The sequence below is a fragment of the Pistacia vera genome, unplaced genomic scaffold (assembly GCF_008641045.1).
Source record: "Pistacia vera cultivar Batoury unplaced genomic scaffold, PisVer_v2 Contig467, whole genome shotgun sequence".
Lineage (NCBI taxonomy): Eukaryota > Viridiplantae > Streptophyta > Magnoliopsida > Sapindales > Anacardiaceae > Pistacia > Pistacia vera.
The window spans coordinates 1,039,831-1,062,345 of record NW_022196298.1 but is presented as its reverse complement, the minus strand read 5'-3'; the positions used below and the strand labels follow the sequence as shown (position 1 = coordinate 1,062,345).

General features: G+C 33.2%; 2 protein-coding genes across 2 annotated transcripts; both read left to right on the top strand.

The window, feature by feature from the left end:
- The first annotated feature begins 789 nt into the window (after window positions 1-789).
- Window positions 790-17,530, top strand: LOC116145798 (ubiquitin carboxyl-terminal hydrolase 12-like). Its single transcript, XM_031431239.1, is given in 23 exon segments — window positions 790-985; window positions 1,326-1,392; window positions 1,737-1,887; window positions 1,988-2,145; window positions 4,887-5,152; window positions 5,243-5,461; window positions 5,555-5,663; window positions 5,773-5,888; window positions 7,186-7,284; window positions 10,547-10,656; window positions 11,434-11,508; window positions 12,252-12,330; window positions 12,431-12,577; window positions 12,930-13,013; window positions 14,159-14,275; window positions 14,965-15,042; window positions 15,381-15,469; window positions 15,574-15,682; window positions 16,480-16,509; window positions 16,590-16,700; window positions 16,933-16,991; window positions 17,127-17,304; window positions 17,393-17,530. Coding segments are annotated over 23 exon segments (2,619 nt in total). The 5' UTR covers window positions 790-955.
- Window positions 17,531-20,618: 3,088 nt separating this feature from the next.
- Window positions 20,619-22,264, top strand: LOC116145797. The gene is made up of 4 exons (XM_031431238.1): window positions 20,619-20,762; window positions 20,817-20,985; window positions 21,096-21,126; window positions 22,192-22,264. The coding sequence occupies exons 1-4, from the start codon at window positions 20,619-20,621 to the stop codon at window positions 22,262-22,264; spliced, it is 417 nt and encodes a 138-aa protein (XP_031287098.1).
- The last annotated feature ends 251 nt before the right edge of the window (window positions 22,265-22,515 follow it).

Here is a 22,515-nt window from a genome sequence, read left to right as displayed (position 1 = left end):
AATTAAAAAATTTGTGCTCAAGAAAAAGTCCGAAAGGTCATTTTAATTCTTTTTAATATTCTAGTGTTAATAAATGCTTCTTTTCCATTAATTTTTATTTTCTTAATAATAAATTTAAATTTTTGATATTTTTGTGATTGGGCGTTGTGATTGCACAGAGATTGTTATTGATCTAGTCATTCTCGCAATATCTAATATCTGAAGTTATTTGTGAATTGATTGAATGATCATTTGGGTTGTTCGCGACTAGCTTGTACTGGGTTTAGCTATATGTTGACAAATTTATATTGGGTCGAACAATCGGTGAAGTCGGATTGATCCTAGGTCAAGCTACATTCTCGCAGTAGCCCAAGCTTGGTGAAAAAATCACACACAACACAAATAATGAAATTACTTGTTCAAAAAATGTCATTAGAAGCTATCTCAAAGATGAAATGTAATTACAATTTACAAAGAAATTCAATAATTTTAGAAAGAAATATTAAAAAATGGATGAATATATAATTTGGGCGGATGCTTCTAGGCCCAAACGCAGACCCAAAAACGAAATAAATGACTCCACCTCTCCGAGTCTCGTGATTTTTGTCCTAATCCCATTTCATAAGAGGTTGAGTGTACGGGCCAAATTGCTATGATGCTATCCATAAGATAGGGGTGTGATTAATTTAAATCAAACCTCCGAGGATTTATATGATGTTTTTATTAAATATTAATTTGCACCCATTCTTTCCTCGGCGATCTTTACTGTACTGTATATACCCAAACTGAAATTCCGTAAACGCCCCTCTTCCAAATAAAGACCACGCTAAGCAGGACCTTTCTCTCTGTCGACCACCTTCTGGTGATCTCCTTTGCTCTCTCTAAGTATAATCTAATTAATTACTCTTTTAGGTTTCCATTCATTCTCTCTGCTGCGAAACGACGTCGCCCCACAATTCCCTATCTTCTTTACACCATGACTGTCATGACTACTGCTCCTATTGATGTACGTCCGTCCGTCCGTCCGTCCGTCCTTCAATCTCTCTTTGTTTGACACTCTGTTTATCTATTTGAGAATTCTTGAAATCTTGTTCGGGCGCTGTATGTATTTCAATTAGTTGTTTTCATTTCTGTGCTGTAATTGTGGTTTTATTTGTTTTCCGGTCTATCTAGGGCTTTGGTTTTTGTTACGGAAGGGTTTTGGATGAACTTATAATGAGCAATGATGTGAAAAATTGGTTACTTTTGTTAGGGTTTTGGTGTTTGTAGTGGATCCAGGCTCTTTTGGTTTCTACGTTTTTATGATTTTTTACTTTTTTTTTTTTTTTTTTTAAATGTTATTGTAGCAACAAGAGGATGAGGAGATGTTGGTGCCGCACTCGGATTTGGCTGACAATCACCAGCCGATGGAAGGTATCATATTATTTATTTAGCCTTTTTTTATGTCATTGAGTAAATTCTGATTTTATTTTGGTCGATTAGATTGTGTTGATTATCGAATTACTTGATGGGTTTCCAATGATATTGATATAAGTCAAAGAATAGTAATAGCAATAATATGAATTTAGTAAATTAACTTCCATAATCACACAGGACATTGGCTTTTAGTGTATATATTTAGTATCTTATTTTGTCTTCTTTTAGAGTCTAATTGGATGGTTTAGTCAAGTTGTTGACTATGTAGTTTCTGATTCTAGTTATGGGCACACAATATGGAGTACGGTTTTAACTTATGTGTTTTGTTTTTGCCCTAATAGTTGTGGCACAACCTGAAACTGCTAATGCTGTGGAGAATCAACCAGTGGAGGATCCTCCATCATCCAGATTTACATGGAGAGTCGAGAACTTTTCTAGGTTGAATACGAAGAAGCACTACTCGGAGATTTTCATTGTCGGCGGTTATAAATGGTACTCACCACTCTCTTTCTTTTGGGTTATTTTTGTGAAGAAGCATTGATGGTCAATAATGTTTCTTATATGCTTTTTCTTTTCTGCATTGCACTGGCAGGCGTGTGCTTATTTTTCCAAAGGGGAACAATGTGGATCACTTGTCTATGTATCTAGATGTTGCTGATTCAGGAAGTTTGCCATATGGGTGGAGTAGATATGCTCAGTTTAGCTTGGCGGTGATTAATCAAATTCATACCAAGTACTCGGTGAGAAAAGGTACCCTCTTTTATGAAAGTCAACATTGTTCGGCAAATTTTTAATGAATGAAAGTTTGATTGGGTTCTATGGCCAAGCATGAGTAGTGCAGCTTGTTTCATAATTCAAACCGTTGGTATGTTTATGTATGTGTGTGTATTTATTATATTGGAGTTGAGGGGTCTGCAATTTCAGGGGAATTGATGTGCCAAAAACATATGAAGGAGTAACTTCTGGTTTGAAGAAAATAAAGAGGGAGGAGGGTTGGGAATGAATTTCTGGGAATCCTTGTGGTTGCATTTCTGGAACCACTGTAATTAGGATGTGTCAGTGGTTTTTTGGACATTTCTTTATGATTTATTAATAAAGACAAAATCATCATGCTACATGGATATGGGGTGTTTGGGGATATTAACAACTCTTAAAAATCTTGACACGTGCATGTTTATGCACTGCATTTATATTTTATAATATATGTCAAATTATGCTTGTTTGCTTGTAGAGCCATGGAAAGCAAGGAAAGAAAAAATTAAATATGTGAATATATAAAAATTCTGTGTGGTTAGAACTGTCTTATAACTTATTGATAAGAGCGCGCTTATTTATTTTTTCATACTTTTTCTTTTTCATATAAACCATTATTAGTGGAAATTATAAAAGGCCATTTAGATTTCATGTATTTTATCCTCTCATCTATTCAATTTCAGATTTAGGAATGCATATTGTTGATGGAAATTGTTTTTCATCCCTTTCTCTTCCTAATTTCCTGACTTTTTGTGTCACTATATTCTCTCTGCCTTTAGTTGGACTTGGTATGTATATTTGGGGATAAGAAATTTTAACTTAAATCCTTTAAATTCAGTTTTCTTGCATTCATTCATTTAAATCCTATGGTTAAAATCAAAAGTCAAAAAGTCATATTTAATGTTGACAACTTACGAACTCTGTGCAACATTGGATTAAGATGAACAAATGAGTGAAATTTAAGTCGAGTTCTTAAGTAAAAACTCTCTAGTTAAAGGATCCGAATCCATATATATTTATATGGTAGAACAATAAAATAAAAAATAAATTAAAAAGAGGGTTTGGGGTTTTGTCTTATTGATTTCCTGTAATTTCGCCCATCCCCAGCTTTTTATTTTGAGCCTTTCTTGAGTGTGCTGCTGAAACCCATGTTAGGTGAAACAACACTTTGATGTCCATTTTTTGGGTTCTCTCTTGGGTTGGATAAGTCTGACATTTTCTTTTCCTTTTTTTTTTTTTTCAAACGGAATTTTATCCTGTTTAATTATCTTTGTTGTTATTTTGTATGAAACAACAAATACCCGGCCTAGTTTATATTCTTATAAAATTTTTAATCCAAAAATTTGAACATAATTCATCCTTGAACTTACTTGAGTACTGATAAGCCGTAATATGCTTTTCAATTTTCAATTTGTTCTGAGCTTTGAATTGTATTTTACGGCTCTGCTTTTTGAAAAAAAAAAAAATTCTGTGTTTACTAAAACTTGGGGACTTCACTGAACTGAGATTGGCATGGTTCTAGAAGTATTTTTCTTAGTAGATTGGACTTTCAACTGTGACCATGTTGCATTTTGTGGGGTGTTATGATAAGTTGGGTTTTCCTTTATGCTATTAGCACTTACAAGCATATATAGATGTTTATTGCTTCTTCATACACCAAATATTGATGAAAGAAATACCACTTAGTAGTATGTTTTCCTGATTCACTATTTTTGATGATATATGCTGGAAAAAAAAACTCATCTTTTAGGTTCTCTTTGTCATTCTTTCTTCCTTTCAATATGTATCTCATCACTTTTAAATGTGCTAATCAGCTGATGATAACAAAAGACTAAAGGCTTGCTTTGCTTTTAAGACTGCTGCAATATGTGTTCGCCTGGCAAAATGTTTGAAATGCATGGAATGGACGGAAGGGTGCTGCTTGTTTGTGTCCTGTACATAAATTATTGTATGATGCCTTACAACAGTGTCCAAGTGAATTATAGTAATGCCTTTTTAGTTTTGTTGAAATTCCTGAGGATTGTTCATCAGAGAAAATTTGTTTCTTTCATTTTACATTTTTTTCTTCATTTATCCTAAATTGTGAAGGGGTTTTGGAAGCTTTATTATGTAGCTTGGGTTCTGGTTGTATAAAAAAATGAGATTGTTTTTTGTGCTTATTGCAGTTTTTGGAAGCTGTGGGCTGTTTTTTGTAGTCTTTTTGTTGCCCCCAATTTTTTTGGCTCTTTTTTGAGGATATATTGTCCACTTTACCCTGTTAAAGCTTTTTCAAGCTGATGTTAATATACATTCTTATCTTTTCATTGATTTAAAAGGACAATTTTTTTTTAAATTACCGTATGAACTATGTTCGTGGCGGGAAAAATTTAATCTTTGACAGAATACTGGTGTTGCAATGGATTGAACTTTGTATTGTACATCATTTTTCTGAAATGGGCATTAAGAGCCACTTGGGATTGGGAAGCACGGGTTTTCATTGTTGAATGTGTGCCTTCAGCTTTCTCATGCCTTCTGTTTTTGTGTTAACATCTGTTTGTTGTGGCCGTGTATCTCATTTGGTTTGTCTGTTTTCTTACCTATGCAATTTGGACCTTGTGAATTGTATAAATTTTATTTTTAGTGGTTGGACTGTTCCACAACAAGATGGTGTTCAAACCTTTAGTTTTAAAAGATGTGTTTAGCATGATGCTAGGCACTCTTGTGAAATATGTGATAACTTTACCATTTGAACTTGTCAGATACTCAACACCAGTTCAATGCACGAGAAAGTGATTGGGGTTTCACATCCTTTATGCCCCTTGGTGAACTCTATGATCCTAACAGAGGGTATCTTGTGAATGATACTCTGATAGTTGAAGCTGAGGTTATTGTTCGTAGGGTTGTAGATTACTGGACATATGACTCAAAAAAGGAGACTGGTTATGTTGGCCTTAAGAACCAAGGGGCCACATGTTACATGAACTCTCTTCTACAGACACTGTTTCATATTCCTTATTTCCGTAAGGTTAGCACTTCTGGTTAACTTTTCCTTCTTACTCATCTTGACTTGTCTGACCAGAATTTGTGTGGAAGAATTAACAATATTACACTTCAGGCTGTGTACCACATGCCAACAACAGAGAATGATATGCCATCCGGAAGCATTCCTCTGGCTTTGCAGAGTTTATTTTACAAGCTTCAGTACAGTGACAGTAGTGTTGCAACAAAGGAGTTGACCAAATCGTTTGGATGGGACACATATGACTCTTTCATGCAACATGATGTACAAGAACTTAATAGAGTTTTGTGTGAAAAACTTGAGGACAAAATGAAGGTGATGACCTTGACATTGTTTGTTTCCTTGAATTCATTATTTTTTAGTGGAAAATCTAATTAAAAATTGGCATTATTTGTAACTCATTGCCAGGGAACAGTTGTAGAGGGCACTATACAGCAGTTATTTGAAGGGCATCATATGAACTATATTGAATGCATCAATGTGGATTACAAGTCAACAAGAAAGGAGTCCTTTTATGGTATCTGTTTATATATCTGATTTAGATCTTAATGATTCTTCCTCTGTTCCATATCGCTCATTTGCACGTACTTTTGTGGCACTTCCAAAAAATAAAAAATGTCTTGCAGATCTTCAGCTTGATGTCAAAGGCTGTCGTGATGTTTACGCTTCTTTTGATAAGTATGTAGAAGTTGAACGTCTTGAAGGCGATAACAAGTATCATGCTGAACAATATGGGCTACAGGTTAGTCTTGTGATCAGTGCCTAGTTTTACTGCTTGATTGTTGCAGTGCTCCTAATATGAAATATTTTTTAGGCTCCGTTTGTCTTCCCAGTAGTAATTTTACCATGGGAAAATGAATTACAATGTAAACTACTTACTGTACATACTATTTTTCTTTTCATTTTTGGCTACATTGTTGTATTGCAGAAATTGTCTCATGAAAGTGAAAACCAAAGCTCAAAATTTTAGAGCACATGGACTGTGTTTGACAGAATGAATTACTTGGGATTGTATTGGATTGGATTAGATTAAACAAAGATTAGATTATATTGAATACTGTACTGTGTTAAATAAATTCAAAATTAACCATCTAACTGATTAAATATATATATATTATTTATTTTATATTTATTTAAAGTAAATATTAACAGTATACATTTTCTTTAATTATTAATTAAAATTGATTATTAAATTTTGTGATTCTTTATGATAAAATCGAAGAATTAATATGATTTGAATAGTAATTGTTGAGTATAATAACATCAATGCAACGTTTGCACAAAAGGAGGTGCACTAAAACGTGTTCTACCTTCTCCATGGGTTGTCTAAAACTATACTTAACTAAACTCTGTAATTTCCAATTCTGTCCTATCTAATCCAATGCAATTCAATCTAAATAGTTGGTTTAGTTCTGTGCAACGTGCCAAATGCATCCATAAGGAGATTTTTTGTAACCATTATTGAGTTAATTTACTTATCCGATAAAATGTTGAAGGTTTTAAACAAGCACTTCTTATGTTTTGTTTTTGAAAAAGTCTTTAATTAGCATGAGAAGGTGAAAATGTATTGTCAAGTAGCAAAATCTCACAGGAAAAGGAACGAATTAGTGTACAAAAAAGCTAGCATAGAGAAAAATGTTTGAATGTGTATGAATATTCTTTCTTATTCTCTTTTCGTAAATTAATCCATCAGTATGCTTATCTTTCTGATTTATTTCCTACATCTTGGAGGTTTTATTTTTTATTTATTTTTTAAGACTCAGTAAATCTTAGTTTTATATCATGGGTCCAACTTCTTCTAAAATAAAATTGGTTGAATAACTGGGTAGAATAGAGGCACCCTATGGGAGGCAATAATATTAATTAGCTCTAAATGTATGGCATGGCTGATTGTTTTTGGCTGGAGAAATAGTTTTTATTTGATAGGTTAGAGTTGGATGTGTTTGGTAGTTTTATTCTAGAGTTGTGAATGAAAATTTATGATTTATCATGGGTTTCTTTTATCAATTGATTGTATTTTGAATGTCATACCATTTCAGGATGCTAAGAAGGGTGTGTTGTTCATTGATTTCCCCCCTGTTCTTCAACTTCAGCTGAAACGATTTGAATATGATTTTATGCGGGACACTATGGTGAAGGTTAGCAGTCTGATATCCAATTTTGATCTGTGACATTATTTTTATATTGTCTCTGCAAGTTTTGCATAAAAGGCTTTATTATATTCATTCATGTGTTCTATGACTTACACTAAACATTGTTCAGTTAGAAAAGCACAGAAATCTTTTGGCTTTAATTAATGCTGATCCATAACCTTTGGTTAAAATTTCACTGTCCAACTTCTGCTCTGCTATTTCATTGTCGATGTGCTGCTGTTGTATCATACACTATAGGCTCATTATTGTTGTCATCAGGCTTCCTGAGCTTGAATCTCTGGACTACAAAGATTTTATGGTATGGGAACATGAAATAGCGTAAATCAAATTCCTGATAGTGCAGGTAATTGATTATTTATTCAATCATCTTTTAGAGGGATGGATGATACACTTGATTCTTCTTGAAGCAATTAAAAATGATAAATTTTCTATTCTAGCTGTGAAAGTGTTGTTGGAATGTCTTGAGTTCCAGTTATCATTAATCACTTGCTGTTTTCAATATATGAAATGATATTCTATTGGAAGTAGAGAAACAGTTCAAGAGTTTTCAAAGGAGAAACAAAGGTTTATTCCATACTGACAGAACTATGTGATAGAAAACAACAGTGGCAAAAAGTAAACAAAGATCTGAGTCCTAAACAGCACTTTCACAATTCCTAGAAAAAGAGCTTCTAGAAGTCCTTTTGAAATGGCTGAAGATAGCCAGAATGAGATGAAATACATTCTTTTCCCAAAAAAAAAAAAAGAAAAGAAAAAAAAAGGGCATTTGGATTACTTTTCTTCAAAATTCTACCGTTTCTCTCTCTCCAAACAACACGTGGCTGTGTTCTCTATCATTCTTCCTTTTTTCCCCAGAATATTTTGGTTGTCTTTGCTAAGTGACTGTTCAACCTCAAAGTTAAGTTCATACGTATGGGCAAATTTTAAGCTCTATCCCTCAATTTTTTTGATAGGAAGTTGTATTATGCTTCCTTACGCAAAAGGAATATGGATTGGATACAACTATAACAAATAATAATGAATACAGCTTACTTTTAATATGACAAATATGATTTATTTAATTTGAGTTTGTGCATGAGGGAAGGGTGGGGTCAAGTGCATGTTAAAAGAAAATATACTTAATCGACTGTTATTTTCTCACCATGTTAAGTTACAGGTTTTCTCTTTTATCCCTTTGTGGTCTGTTAGTTCACTTCATTTATACTTTTTGATAATTTTTGTTTATAATATACTTTGTTTCCTATAAAAGAAACAGTTGTACTTAGCTCAAATAGTCTATCTTGTAAATTAATAGGATGTGCTTGAAGTAGTGGTACAAGGTTACAAGGTCTAAGCTGCTTTTGTATAGCTACATTTATCTCTTTGAAGGGTTTTTACTTCTTTTGTAACTTCTCTTTTATCAGTATATTTCTTTTGATGTTTTCTCTCCACACACACACACAAAAAAGGGGATTTTGCTTAGTTCTAATTTTCCTAGACTATTTTAATAATTTCCTTATTTTGTTTTTGGAAAAAAAAGTCATCTGCTTCTGATGTTTCAAAGGAATGTTTTAAGGGTTAGCTATAAAATTTTAGTAAAAATATTTAATGCTGGTTACCTAAAAGATCCTATAATAAACATTGTACCTACCTGTTTCTCTGTCCCTTTCTAAGACACCTCCTTTGACCTGATTATGGATAAGACTAAATATATATTTTGCTTACTTCTAATTTTCCTAGACTATTTTAATAATTTCCTTATTTTGTTTTTGGAAAAAAAAGTCATCTGCTTCTGAGTTTTCAAAGGAATGTTTTAAGGGTTAGCTATAAAAGTTTAGTAAAAATATTTAATGCTGGTTACCTAAAAGATCCTATAATAAACATTGTACCTACCTGTTTCTCTGTCCCTTTCTAAGACACCTCCTTTGACCTGATTATGGATAAGACTAAATATATATTTTGCTTACTTCTAATTTTCCTAGACTATTTTAATAATTTCCTTATTTTGTTTTTGGAAAAAAAAGTCATCTGCTTCTGAGTTTTCAAAGGAATGTTTTAAGGGTTAGCTATAAAAGTTTAGTAAAAATATTTAATGCTGGTTACCTAAAAGATCCTATAATAAACATTGTACCTACCTGTTTCTCTGTCCCTTTCTAAGACACCTCCTTTGACCTGATTATGGATAAGACTAAATATATAATGTCGAAGTATGGCTTATGAACAAAGCATGTCTCATGGCCATAAATTAATAATTATCTTCCTTTTACGTTCATATGAACAGTGTCTCAATGTGCAGTCTTTTTATTTTTAGAAATACACACTTAGATTACTGTTATGAAACATATTGGAGAATATAATAAATGAGGTTTATATTGGTGAAGGAGAAAATGCCAAAATCTTATGCAGTTGTCTTTTTTTGGCTACTCTATCTATGATGTGAGGAAGGTACGGATATTTTGTTTTGGAAAAATCCATTTACTTCTCATTGCGCTTAGGTCTCAAAATCTTTTCAATATGTCTATTTTCTTTGTTCCTTTTTCCATTATTAGAGACATGGAACTAAATACATTAATAAATAAAGAATAAATAGGAAGATAGTGATTTTCTTTATTCACGTAAATTGGGAAGGAGTTTTAGTTTGTGCTATAGGCATTAATTTTTGAGTTTTTTTAAGTGAGTTTTTCAGTCTATACTGTGTAACTCCTTTTGTGATCCTTTAGCTGATCCATTATTTTTGTGAACAGTTTGTTTACTAAAAGACCTATTGCCCATTATCATTATATGGACTCTTTCTAGATTGAAATCTTTGTAATGTGAAAACATTGAGGAAGTTGTCATACCTGGCCTAGGGGTGAAGGCTTAATAATTGCAAGTCCTGTAATCTTACCATTGTCGATTCCTAGATTTTGTTTTCCTCATCTGGAGGGGAACAAAATAAGCTATCAGGCGATTGTGCCTTTCTTTTCTTCAAGAAGTATTTGTCACACATATTCTTTCCACTATTCCTTTTTTTTTTGTGGTTTGTGAATATTGTTGCATGAATTTGACAGTTAAATAAGTGCTATTTGTCTTCAATGTGCATTTGCTTGCTAGATTTATCTATAGCTGTCTTCTTCAGTAATGATCCAGTTGCTTGGGCTCAGTATATTTTATTTGGTTGTATTTCATCATACTAATCATTGGTTTCCTTTGTAACTATGCTATTTGGAACTATAAAATTATTATCTTTGATTCGGAGTTGTAATTTCTTTATTCTCTTATTTTGTAGATTAATGACCGTTATGAGTTTCCTCTGCAACTTGACCTTGATCGAGAGAATGGCAAATATTTGTCTCCTGAAGCTGATAGGAGTGTTCGCAACCTTTACACACTGCACAGGTATAATTATTTTCAGTGTTGAGCTATTTGGAAAATATCACAGATTGTTTTTTCGTTCAAATCACCTAGCTGACCTTTGACCTGTTGAAATTCCGTTCTATGTGTTAATGGTTGAGATGCTTTATTTTTTCAAGGTTCACTGATTGTTAAGGTATATGTATTTTTTGTTATTTTTGAGACTAAATCAAAGTGTTTTTTTTCATGTTTTGTTAGATTCCCCTACACTATTATATTTGTTATTATTATTTTATTTTTGAAGATATACTTTTGGGGACCTTTTCTTTCCAGATTAAAGTCTCTGAGTGAACGTTCAATATCATATAAGCTGATTTTTGTGGTAATATATTTGTTATTAGTTTACACATGTATTGTTTGTTTCAGTGAAATTATGTCAGGTGTGCCAAACTGGTGTGTTGTGTTAATCGTCACATTGGTGCTACTTTTTCCCTTACATTTACATGGTTTTTAAGTGAAGGAAGCTTTTCTTTTTGAAGGACAGTGAAGAAGATAAAGATAAATAATTGATGTATATTGCTTAATAGAATACTGTAATCGAAACTATGCTCTGTTGCCATAAATCTCCTTTTCATGATGCTTATATATCTTTGTTTTTCTTGATAAAGATGATGGAAGTAATGCTTAATGGAGTCCTGGGATCAAAACTAACCACCCACATATAATTTTGTTGCTTTGATGCCCAACAATTTATAGAATTTGACGTTATTTACATCTGTTTTTCATTTTGTATTGTGCTTATGTAATTGTACTTGTGTACAGTGTTTTGGTTCACAGTGGTGGGGTGCATGGTGGACATTATTACGCCTTTATCAGACCTACTCTTTCTGATCAGTGGTATTCATGTCTTCTCAGATTTCTGGTTTTCATTCCCTAACATGTGCAAAATTGCATAGAAACATGCACAAATGTAAATGTGTGTGCTTGCAACTTGTTTCCTGCGTCTAATCAGTCTTAACTCATGTTGTTGTGAACAGTAATTATCAACAATAATGTGAAGAGTTCTTTTACTGACTGTACTTGAACATTGAGTTCTATAAAAAATGTGATCATTATTTGGACAAGGATTCCTAAAATCAGTAGGTTTTAGAATTTAGTTGGCTTAGTTCAAATAATCTAAAGGCTTAACAAAGGACTAATAGGTGAACTTATTTTTGAAATTCCTATAATCCGTCTAACATGCAGGATTGCAGGAATTATAGTTTTCCCTCTACATCCAAAAGTAAAATAGTACCTAAATTAACATTCTGAATTGAAAACTGATTGAGTGCCTATGCAAATGCCTTCTCAAACTTAATCATGTAAGCTTGCGTACATTGAATGTCGCAAGAGATTTGGAAGAGAAACTTTGAATTACTGAAACTAGGATTACTTGGAAATTAAGATATCCTTTTTCTAATGGTTGCCTCTCAAAGACGAGCTGTACTTGATCCTTGCTGTGCATCCTCTTGTTCTTATTTGAACTTTTATGACTCCCAGTGTGTATTGTATAATTTACTATGTGGTAACTTTCTAAGGTTATCATGATTGAGCAATTATGCTGTTACCTCATTTGCCTTAGATGGTTAAATGGCTTTCAGGTATAAATTTGATGATGAAAGGGTAACAAAAGAAGATATGAAAAGGGCATTAGAAGAGCAATATGGTGGTGAAGAGGAGGTGGTTTTTGTTTACTTTCTTTTATTTATTTTTTTAATTCAGTGTTATATGTTATTACTGGCTTATGAAGTTATTTATTTTCTCGCTTATGAGTTAACAGTTACCACAGACAAATCCTGGATTCAACAACACGCCTTTTAAATTTACCAAGTACTCAAATGCATACATGCTGGTGTATATACGGGAAAGTGACAAGGATAAGATAATATGTAATGTGGATGAGAAGGATATTGCAGAACATCTTCGGGTAAGAAGCAGCTCTTGTATATATTTGAAGCAGCTAATAAACCGCGTTACATGAATGATCTCAGAAATGTATAAAATCAAAAATGAAGCTAATATATTTGATGTCAAGTAGGCTGAACTAGAGGAAAGGAGCCTATTGAATAAGGTCTTTTGTGCTATATCCTGGCCAAGTTCCTCATTAGGACTTTTCTTGGATTGTTTGCACCAAGAACAATCTTAAAAGAGTCTCGTTTAAGCTGATTTCAAGCTAAGCTTTAGTAGCTTCTTTCATTAGAGAGTCCTGTGTATATTGAGCTTTCACATTGTTTGATTTTGGAAAGTTGGTCTCAGAACTTCTTATGATTTTTTCCCAGGAGAGGTTGAAAAAAGAACAAGAAGAAAAAGAGCACAAGAAGAAAGAAAAGGCAGAGGCACACCTTTATACAATTNGCGAGATCGCTTAAGAGATCTTGACTCTGCCTCGTGCAAGATCGCTTAAGCGATCTGAAATCGCTTAAGCAACCAAGAGTAAACTGAAAGAATCTCTTAAGCGACACAAAAGACCGCTTAAGCGATCTTATATCTATGATTCTGTCTCGAAAATATCACTTAAGTGACCAAGAGTCAACTGAATCAATTGCTTATATCGCTTAAGCGATCTTAGATCTGGGCAGATGATGCAACCATGAGTAAAAGAGGTTAATCGCTTAAGCGATACAAATGATCGCTTAAGCGATAGTTCAGAATGTACCCTTTCTTTGCCGGCCTCCACCTCGTCGCCTGAATCCTCGGAAGACTCTTCCTGGCCTGAATTCTCATCGGAATCCTCCTCCTGGCTTGAATTCTCACTTGATTCCTCGTCTTCAGAACCGTTTGCCGATTCTTCCCTCTATTCTTGTGCTGTTGGCGTCTCTTCTGCCTATGGACCACCTTCACTGATCGGATGATCCACCAGAGCAGCCATTGAACTGCTTGCGCCACCGAAATCTAGGATTCGAAGTGGCGTTGGGTTTTTCTCGTCATTGTGAGTGTCAGCCATGGTTTTGGATTGAATTTGGTGTCAAAATTTGTAGTTTCGATCGAAAATGTGGGATGTATCACCGGAAATCGCGCAGATTTCATTTAAGGTTCAAGAAATCGATTTTAAGGTTCAAGAAATCGATCGAAAATCGTGACTTATCACCGGAAATCGCGACTATATTCTGTTTAGGGTTCAAGAAATTGAGTTTACGATTGAATATGATGTGGAAATTTGCGGGTTTGATCGGAAATCTCATTGTCTGCCTTTGGTTCAAGAAATCGTTTTTTGCCCTAATGAATTTCAATTAAGCGAGGTGAATAGTTAGTGGGGCTTGTTTTGAGAAATTTCAAATTTTAAAAACTTTTATTATTTCTTATTTGGCCCACATATGTTTTAATCTTTTCATTTTAACCCATTTTACGTGTTTAGTTAATCCTAACTATACCACGTCATCTTCTCTAGATTAAAAAAAATGAAAAACAGTTTCAAGGCCATTTTCTTAAATCGAAGCTTGGGATGGCCGGGTAGCTAAATTTTATCGTATTACAGACTCGATGTGATGGATTGTGTGTGCAGTAAGAGGTTGCTAAATAGTTTGGTATTCCAGTGGAACTTCAGCGGTTTTGGCTGCGGGCAAAGTGCCAGAACCATACATACGACCCTAATCGGCCATTTACACCTTTGGAGGAAACACAAACTGTAAGTAGTTCTGCTTGCTATTACTACCTTATAGTTACTGTTTCAAGAGTTGTTTGGTAGGTTTGTTTAGTTTTGGGCAACGCCAAATTTGTTCAAGGGACTCCTTGTGATGTAATAATTATAACATTCTTCTTTTGGGCCATTACTAATATGTTGCTTGCAATTGTCTATATTAGGCAAATACGTAATCCTGTTTGATTTGTAATTTCACTGTGAATTAATATCCATATGTTTCCTTGGAAGAAATAGTGAATTGTTTTGATAATTGTTCTTCATTTATTCGACATTATTATTTTGACCATCTGTTTCAGTGTATGTGCTAATTCCCATCCACTGTATTTTTTTTTTTTTTTCTGCTCTTGCTAATGGTACAACACTTTGTGGTAGCTATCACAAATCTATAGTTTTTATGTTTTAGGTTTTCTATATGAAAATATACATTTCAATTTTGCTATGCATTTGTTATGAGATAATTGATGTTGCTTATCTCCAACATTATGTTTTATTTCTGCAATATTGTATCGAATTGTTATCAGCTTTGGCAATGTCTCCTTCCATTTTGCCATTGGGGGTTCATTATTCCAAATGGTTTTACTATATAAATTGGGCACTTGTTTTAGTGGTTTTAGTGCCTGAGGAGGTGAAGATATGCATTGCCCAGTTTCATTTTTTTTATCTTGGTATTTTAGGTTGGGCAGCTGAGAAAGTCATCAAATAAGGTTCATAATACGGAGTTGAAGTTGTTCTTGGAAGTAGAGCATGGACTGGTAATTATTTCCTTCCTATTTAGGCTTTCTAGTTTCTTCCTTGAACTATCATCATATTTTAAGTGATGTTATTAATGTCATTTCTATTACTTTTAAAGAAACATGGAAATTATATTGATAAAAAGTAATGGATACATGTGGGCAGGTGTCCACTAATAAAATAGTAGCATCTCTTAGTGAGGCTACTGGTATAAAGTCGATATGCTAATTTCTATAGCTATCTGTACAGTTATGATTATACCAAAATTACCTGAAGCTGAACAGCCCTCAAAAACATTTAATTTAGAGTTGCTTACCAATCAAAATAAATGTTATTTACGTTTGTATTTTCTGTTCAGGATTTACGACCTATTGCTCGACCTGGCAACACAAAGGAAGATATATTACTTTTTTTTAAGCTTTATGACCCTGAGAAAGAAGAACTATGGTACTTTGTTGTTTTCTATTGTACATTTGTGTCTATAAGCGAATTTTTTTTTCTCTTCTGGAATAACTGCATTTGATTTCGAGATTATTTTTCTGTGATAACAGCTATGTTGGAAGGCCTTTTGTGAAGAGTACTGGTAATCCGATGGAATATTTGGCAAAACTAAATAAAATGGTTGGCTATGATCCTGATGAAGAAATTAAACTCTATGAGGTTTGTTTCCTGTTGCTTATCTTTCATGAGAAGCCTTAAATGAACGGTGGCGAACTCAAGCTGAGTGGTTTAAGAATTTCTTAGTCCATTACTTTATTCGTAAAGTTGCAAAAAGGATAGGTTTCTCTTCAATTGTTGTTACTAAAGAGTGGATTGCTATAGTATTTCAACCTTATTTTCAATAAGTTAATGCAAAATGTAGTTAGTACTGTATTTGGAGAAAAAAAAAAGAAGAAGAAGGATCCGAGCACTCAAAATTCTCTTAAGGAAAAATGGTCTTAAATTAGCAAAAAAAGCAACTTCAGTGTTTTTAAAAAAAATATATGTTAAAAGTAGTTAATCACACCGTTTTATGAAATTTAAAGTTTGGGTGTGCTAATACTTTGTGGCCCCTTAGAGATTTATATTATTTCTTATGTTTCGGAGATGATTTCCTTTAGTTATGCTTGGACTTGAAGCCAATGTCATCCTTGCCTGTGAGCATAAAATTATGATAATTTGGTGCTCTCTGCCCTAGAGTGTGTAGGGTACTTGCTGGTATGCAACTCGTTTCAGGTCCACTTGTCTGTCTCTCCATGCTTTGGTTATTTGGAGTGACTGATGTATTAAGGGTTGACTTTTAATATTGTCCTTTAAAAATGTGGACCACGAAGAGTTGAGTTGTCTAAGAGCTGAGATCTCTAGTTATAGGATTTTGTGGTTTAAGTCCATTCTAGAGGTTGCATTGGAATGTTGGTTTATTTGATAATCAGTTAGCATGTCATATTTAAATTTGCATGGTTATGCATTATTTTGAGGATGGTCGATATACATTTCGAGCTAGCGAGGTAAATGTTATGCATAACAGACATGGTGTGATTTGTTTTCCTTGTGATAATGTTTAACTCTGGCATTGTCTCTATTGCAGCTTCAAGATGGAGATATTGTTTGCTTTCAAAAATCTCATACAGTTGAAAGTGCTGAACAATATCGCTATTCAGATGTTCCTTCATTTTTGGACTATGTGCATAATCGACGAGTACACCTCCATGGTTCCTATTGTATTCAGAAAACTAAGCTTTTCGTTGATATTCATTTTGTTTTATTATTGGTTTACAATCTCCCTACATTTGTGATTTATCTCTTTGCTTTTTTGTAGTGAACATATTCCTTGTCATCCCTAGACATTGTGTTTATTGTTTTTATAATTAATTGGTATTCATCAACTCATCATTTAACTTTGCTAAATTTTGCATGATTTTGTGTGGTAGGTGGTTGTTCACTTCCGATCTCTTGAAAAGCCAAAGGAAGATGATTTTTGTCTAGAGATGTAAGGGCTTAATATTAGATGATGTTGAATTCTGTAATTTTGCTGCAGATTTATCTTTGTTGATTGTGCATTATATTATGTATATGTACGTTACCGAGTAATTGTATCTGATGCTATTGTGTTTTGAATGTCAAGGTCAAAGCTTTTTACGTATAATGATGTTGTAGAAAGAGTAGCTTAGAAATTGAATTTGGATGATGCATCCAAAATCAGGCTTACATCACATAACTGCTACTCTTAGCAACCCAAACCTCAACCTATTAAGTACCATGGCATTGATCATTTGGTGGATATGCTGATTCACTACAACCAGGTAGTACTCGTGGTCTTAGTTAATCTGGGATGTTGAAATTTAATGAAAAATATAATATTATGCTTTTTCTCATCATGTTCTTGGACAGACTTCTGATATATTGTACTATGAAGTATTGGACATTCCTCTGCCAAAATTACAATGTCTGAAAACTAGCAAAGTAACAGTTCATCATGTTATCAGGGATGAAGTGAGTATGCTGATCAATTTCTTAAGTCACTCTTAAAGATGTTGAGCCTTTCCCCGCTTTTTGGTGGAATCTATTTGTGGCTTTTGTGAAACAATGGCAAGGGTTCAGAGAACACAAAGAGAAAGACAAGAGAAATCGAATTTTGCTTCTATATGATTCTTTTTCTGAACAGTTTTAAAAGAGGGAATAACTTTCCCTTGTATACAATTTTAGATAACCCACAAACTACATTCTCTAACAATCTGCATTCTCTTTTGTGAAATAAAGATGACTGAACTTTGGCAAAACGACATCACTTTTGCCAAAGTTCAGTTTGTTCTTGCTACTCAGCTTGTTTGCATTCTCATCCCTTTTTACCAACACTTCCCCTCAAACCAAACTAGGAAGCTTCGTTACTTTATCAACACTTCCTCTCAAATCAAACTGGGAAGCTTCAGTACATTGATGTCAACATCGTTGAGCCACAGATTATAGCCCAAGTCTATAACATTTGATCACGCAGCAACTGAACAAATTATGACTGTAAGATGAATTGAACCTGTAGAATAAGAGGAGCAAGTATGTAATCTTTAATCACAAATCAACTGAGTCAAATTGTGACAGCAATCTAGACTGCAATACAAAGCAATTTGAACATATAAAACATATAATCTGGCTACATTCTGTATGACTGTAATCTGATTGTATTATGAACAAGTGAACTGAAGTAGGAATTAATCAAAGCTCTGAACTGATCCATCAACTAATCAACTTATATAGTAATTAAACTGACTGAATACCAAGATAAGTAGCAAGCAGTAGACACTAATAAGCTCTGAACTGATCAATCAACCCATATGACAGTTGAACTGATTGTATTTTGAACAAGTGAACTGAAGTAGCAATTAATCAACCTATATAACAGTTGAACTGAGTGAACACTAGCATGAGCAACAAGTAGCTAACACTAGTATACAGATTTGAACCATGCATGTGGAGGAACAGATTCAACTACACTTAGCTTTTGTCTTAACTCGGAAAACTGGGCAGCAAATAATGGTTTGGTTAAAAGATCAGCTATTTGCAATTTAGAAGGCACATACTGAACATTGATCTTTTTAGCTAATGCTTGCTCTCGTATATAATATGTGTCAATCTCAATATGTTTCATTCTTGCATGAAACACGGGATTGGCGGCTAGAGAACCTGCACTAACATTGTCACACCAAATGATTGGAGTGTGAGGAAGTGTAATCCCTAACTCAGAGAACATACTCTGAAGCCATGCCACTTCAGTGGCAGTGTGAGCTAAAGCTCTATATTCAGCTTCAGTGGAAAAGAGAGCCACTGCCTTCTGTTTCCTGGAGCTTCACTAAATCAAATTTGGACCAAGGTAGACACAATAGCCACTAGTTGATCATATATCGTCTAAGTTACTTCCCTAGTAAGCGTTGGTATAGCACTCAAGATGAGGAGTGCTTGCTGGTTTGAATTGAAGAAGGATATAGTACCTTTGATCTACCAAAGCACTCTTTTGCTTGCTTGCCACTGTAGATCAGTCGGTGCTTGTAAAAATTGACTCAGTCGATTGACAAGGAAATTAATATCTGGTCTTGTAAGGGTCAAATACTGCAGTGCCCTTATGGTGCTTCTATAGAGCTTTGGTTGATCAAATAAGGGACTATCACTAGCAAATAGTTTTGTACCAATAGCCATTGGTGTGGAGCAAGGATGAGCATCCATCATCTTGGTTTTCTTTAACAAATCTAAGGCATATTTGTTTTGTTTAAGATGTATTCCAGTAGACCCTCTGTTGGCTTCCAAGCCTATGAAGTATTTCAAGGAACCAAGAGTCTGTTTTAATGCATATAAAGCCTTGTTTAACTTGCAAACAAATGATGGATGAGCAGTTGATACAAATCCAAGAGGTTGTGCCATATACACTGTTTCATTCAAGGTTCCATTTAAGAATGCATTGTTCATATCAATTTGTTGGACATCCCAAGAATTGATTACTGTCAGGGTAAGTATAATCCGAATGGTAGATGGTTTTAATCACTGGACTAAAAATTTCAAAATAGTCTAAGCCAAGTGTTTGTTGAAAAACCTTAGCTACCAATCTTGCTTTATACTTTTGCAATGTGCCATCAACATTGTATTTGGTTCTAAACACTCACTTATTCCCTACAATGTTCATATCAGGTGTTCAACAGACAAAGGTCCAAGTGTTGTTATGCACAAGTGCATCAAATTCAACCTGCCGGCTGTTGTCCAGGCAGAGCTGACAAGAGCTTCAGCTACTATAGAAGGTTCAGATTCAACTACATTATGACTTGTTGTAAGGTAGACTTGATGAGGGAGAGCAGAAGTATGATAGTTAAGAGTACTTGCAGCTGATTTTGCTCTTGTTATCTAAATGGTACTGTTTATGTCACAAAATAATTTTGTTATTATTGTTATGTTTTTTATTAAGTGTTATTGAAGTTTATACAATTTTGTGGATAGATATTTATCTGAAGGAGATCAATATATTGTATTTGCTATGTATTATTGTTAGTGTGAAATTAATGTGAAGTGTGAAGAGTGTTTATCTGAAGTAAAACTCTTGAAATTAATGTGTTTGTTATATATATGTAGTTGTTTATGTTGTCGTACACTATTAAGAGCAATATGTAAAGGTACTTGAAAGTACATTATTAGATCATTGTTCCCCAAAAAAAAACAAACAAACAAACAAATTGCTGGCATAGTTCAAATATAGTTCCTGTTACAGGTAATCTGATACCTTTAATTGTTTTTATCCTTCTATTGTAATGTTGTATATGTTGGATTATGAATTCATCTATAAAAGCTATTAATTTGCGTATAATAATATTATAGAATTGTAATAAAGAAATTGACGAACAATATTATAGTGACAATTGTAAATTAGTAAGTTCTTTTTGGAGTTTAAAATTTCAGTACCGAACAAAAAATTTCGCATACTATTAAATTAATTAGATTATAAAATCGAAACATTATTTTATTTATTTATAATTGTGATACACCGACATTTGCTTTAGTTGTAAAATCTCCCTTGGGAATCACTATTGCTTTTATTGGATTGTATTAAGGATGAATTTCTTTTTGCAGGCAAGGTATAACAATGTTTGATAATTTTCTTAAAGATATTGATGAATCAAGAGATGATTGGATAGTCACTGTCAAAGTATCTAGATTGTCAGAGTGTAGGAATTTCAGAATGGGTGACGAACTTATGAGTCTTGACATGATTTTGATTGATCAACAGGTATAAAATATGGTCTGAAAATAATGTTAAGACTTTTATTTCTGATTTATACAGGTTTGTTTAAATTTGTGGTTTTCATTGGTTTTTAAGAATCAAGTTATGCATGCCTCGATACCAAAGAATTGGATTGCAAAGTTTAAAAATCAGCTTCATGAAGGGTCAATATATTTGATCAGACATATAAAAGTCATATCATTTGCTCCCTCTTACAGACCCATTGAAGGTATATACGATATACAATTTCTCATGATCACGACTGTACAAGAAATAAAAGAACCGAGAATTGTTATTCCAAGATATAAATTTGAATTTTTTGGTCTTCATGATCTTTAGAATATAACAAACGATACAAGGTTATTATCAGGTATAGTTAATTTGAATATTTATATTTTAAATGCGTGAGAAATATTTTTGTACATCAAATATGATAAATTATATGCAGATATCATTAGAGTTTTGAATGCAGTTGGAGAAATTGAAGAGATCAAATCAACAAAGACTAAAAAAAGACATTAGATTGCATATGGCAGAGTAAGTTCTTTTGTTAATATTTTTATGTTTATCTTCCACTTTAAATAATTTACACTGATATTAATTTCAAAGAAGCAGTTGACATTACGTTATGGGGAAAGTTTTCAGAAGAAATAGGTGAAGATTTGCAATCAACAAGTACCAACCCAATTGTCATAATAGTTACTTCAACGAATGTTAAAGATTTCCATGGTAATAAAAATATATTACATGAAATTAATATATTTTCGTTTACTAACTTATGTTTTTTTCATACATGAAGATTATATCTCAATACAACTTCAGCATCTAGAATTTATATAAATTTAGATATTGGGGAGGTGCATTCTCTACAGAAAGAGTATGTGTTTGAGAAACAGTTTTTTAAAGTAATTTCATGGATAGAATGATATTTAACATTTTATCTACTTTTTGTTATTTCAGAATGGGAATTCTGCCAGTAATTCAATTACATAAAAAGATTTTGAATCGAGTTTCGATTGAGAAGGAAATCTTTGAGAATAGAACATCACTTAAACATGTTACCAATCTCGTGTGACATGATGTTGATGAGGTACAGTATTCATTCAAACGTTAAACTGATTATTATAACATAGTTTGTGAACAAAAATTACAATTGTATAGGTGATGGAGTGTACAATTAAGGCCAAGTTAACCGAAGTTGATGATAGATATGGTTGGTGTTACAATTCCCTACACCTATTGCAAGAAAAAAATTCCTGGTATTAATACCTATTTATATTGTGACAAATGCAACAAGGAATTGAAATCTCCTCATATGAGCTATATCATTGTTTATTTTTTACTGTTTATAATTATGTATTGTCAATGCAATAATAAGAAGTATATTCAATTTCAGACATTTATTTGTAACAATGTTTAGTTAATGTTATAACAGGTACAAGGTAGATATGAGAGTGTCAGATGGAACTACCGAAGCAACTTTTATATTGTTTGATATAGTAACCTAGAGATTGGTTGGTTTATCATGTTCGTAACTATTGAACAAACAAGGTAATGATTAGAAGAATATCCCAAAAGTTTTAAGTGAGTTGTTTGGACAGATGTTATTTTCAAAATCAAGTTGAGAATTATGGATATGAATGAAGGATACGAATCTTATACTGTGACGAAAGTTGTTTCGATTGATGAGAATCTTGAGGATGAATATAAATTGCGAGAATTGCAAAAGGTCAATATAATTTTTATTCTTAAATAGTTA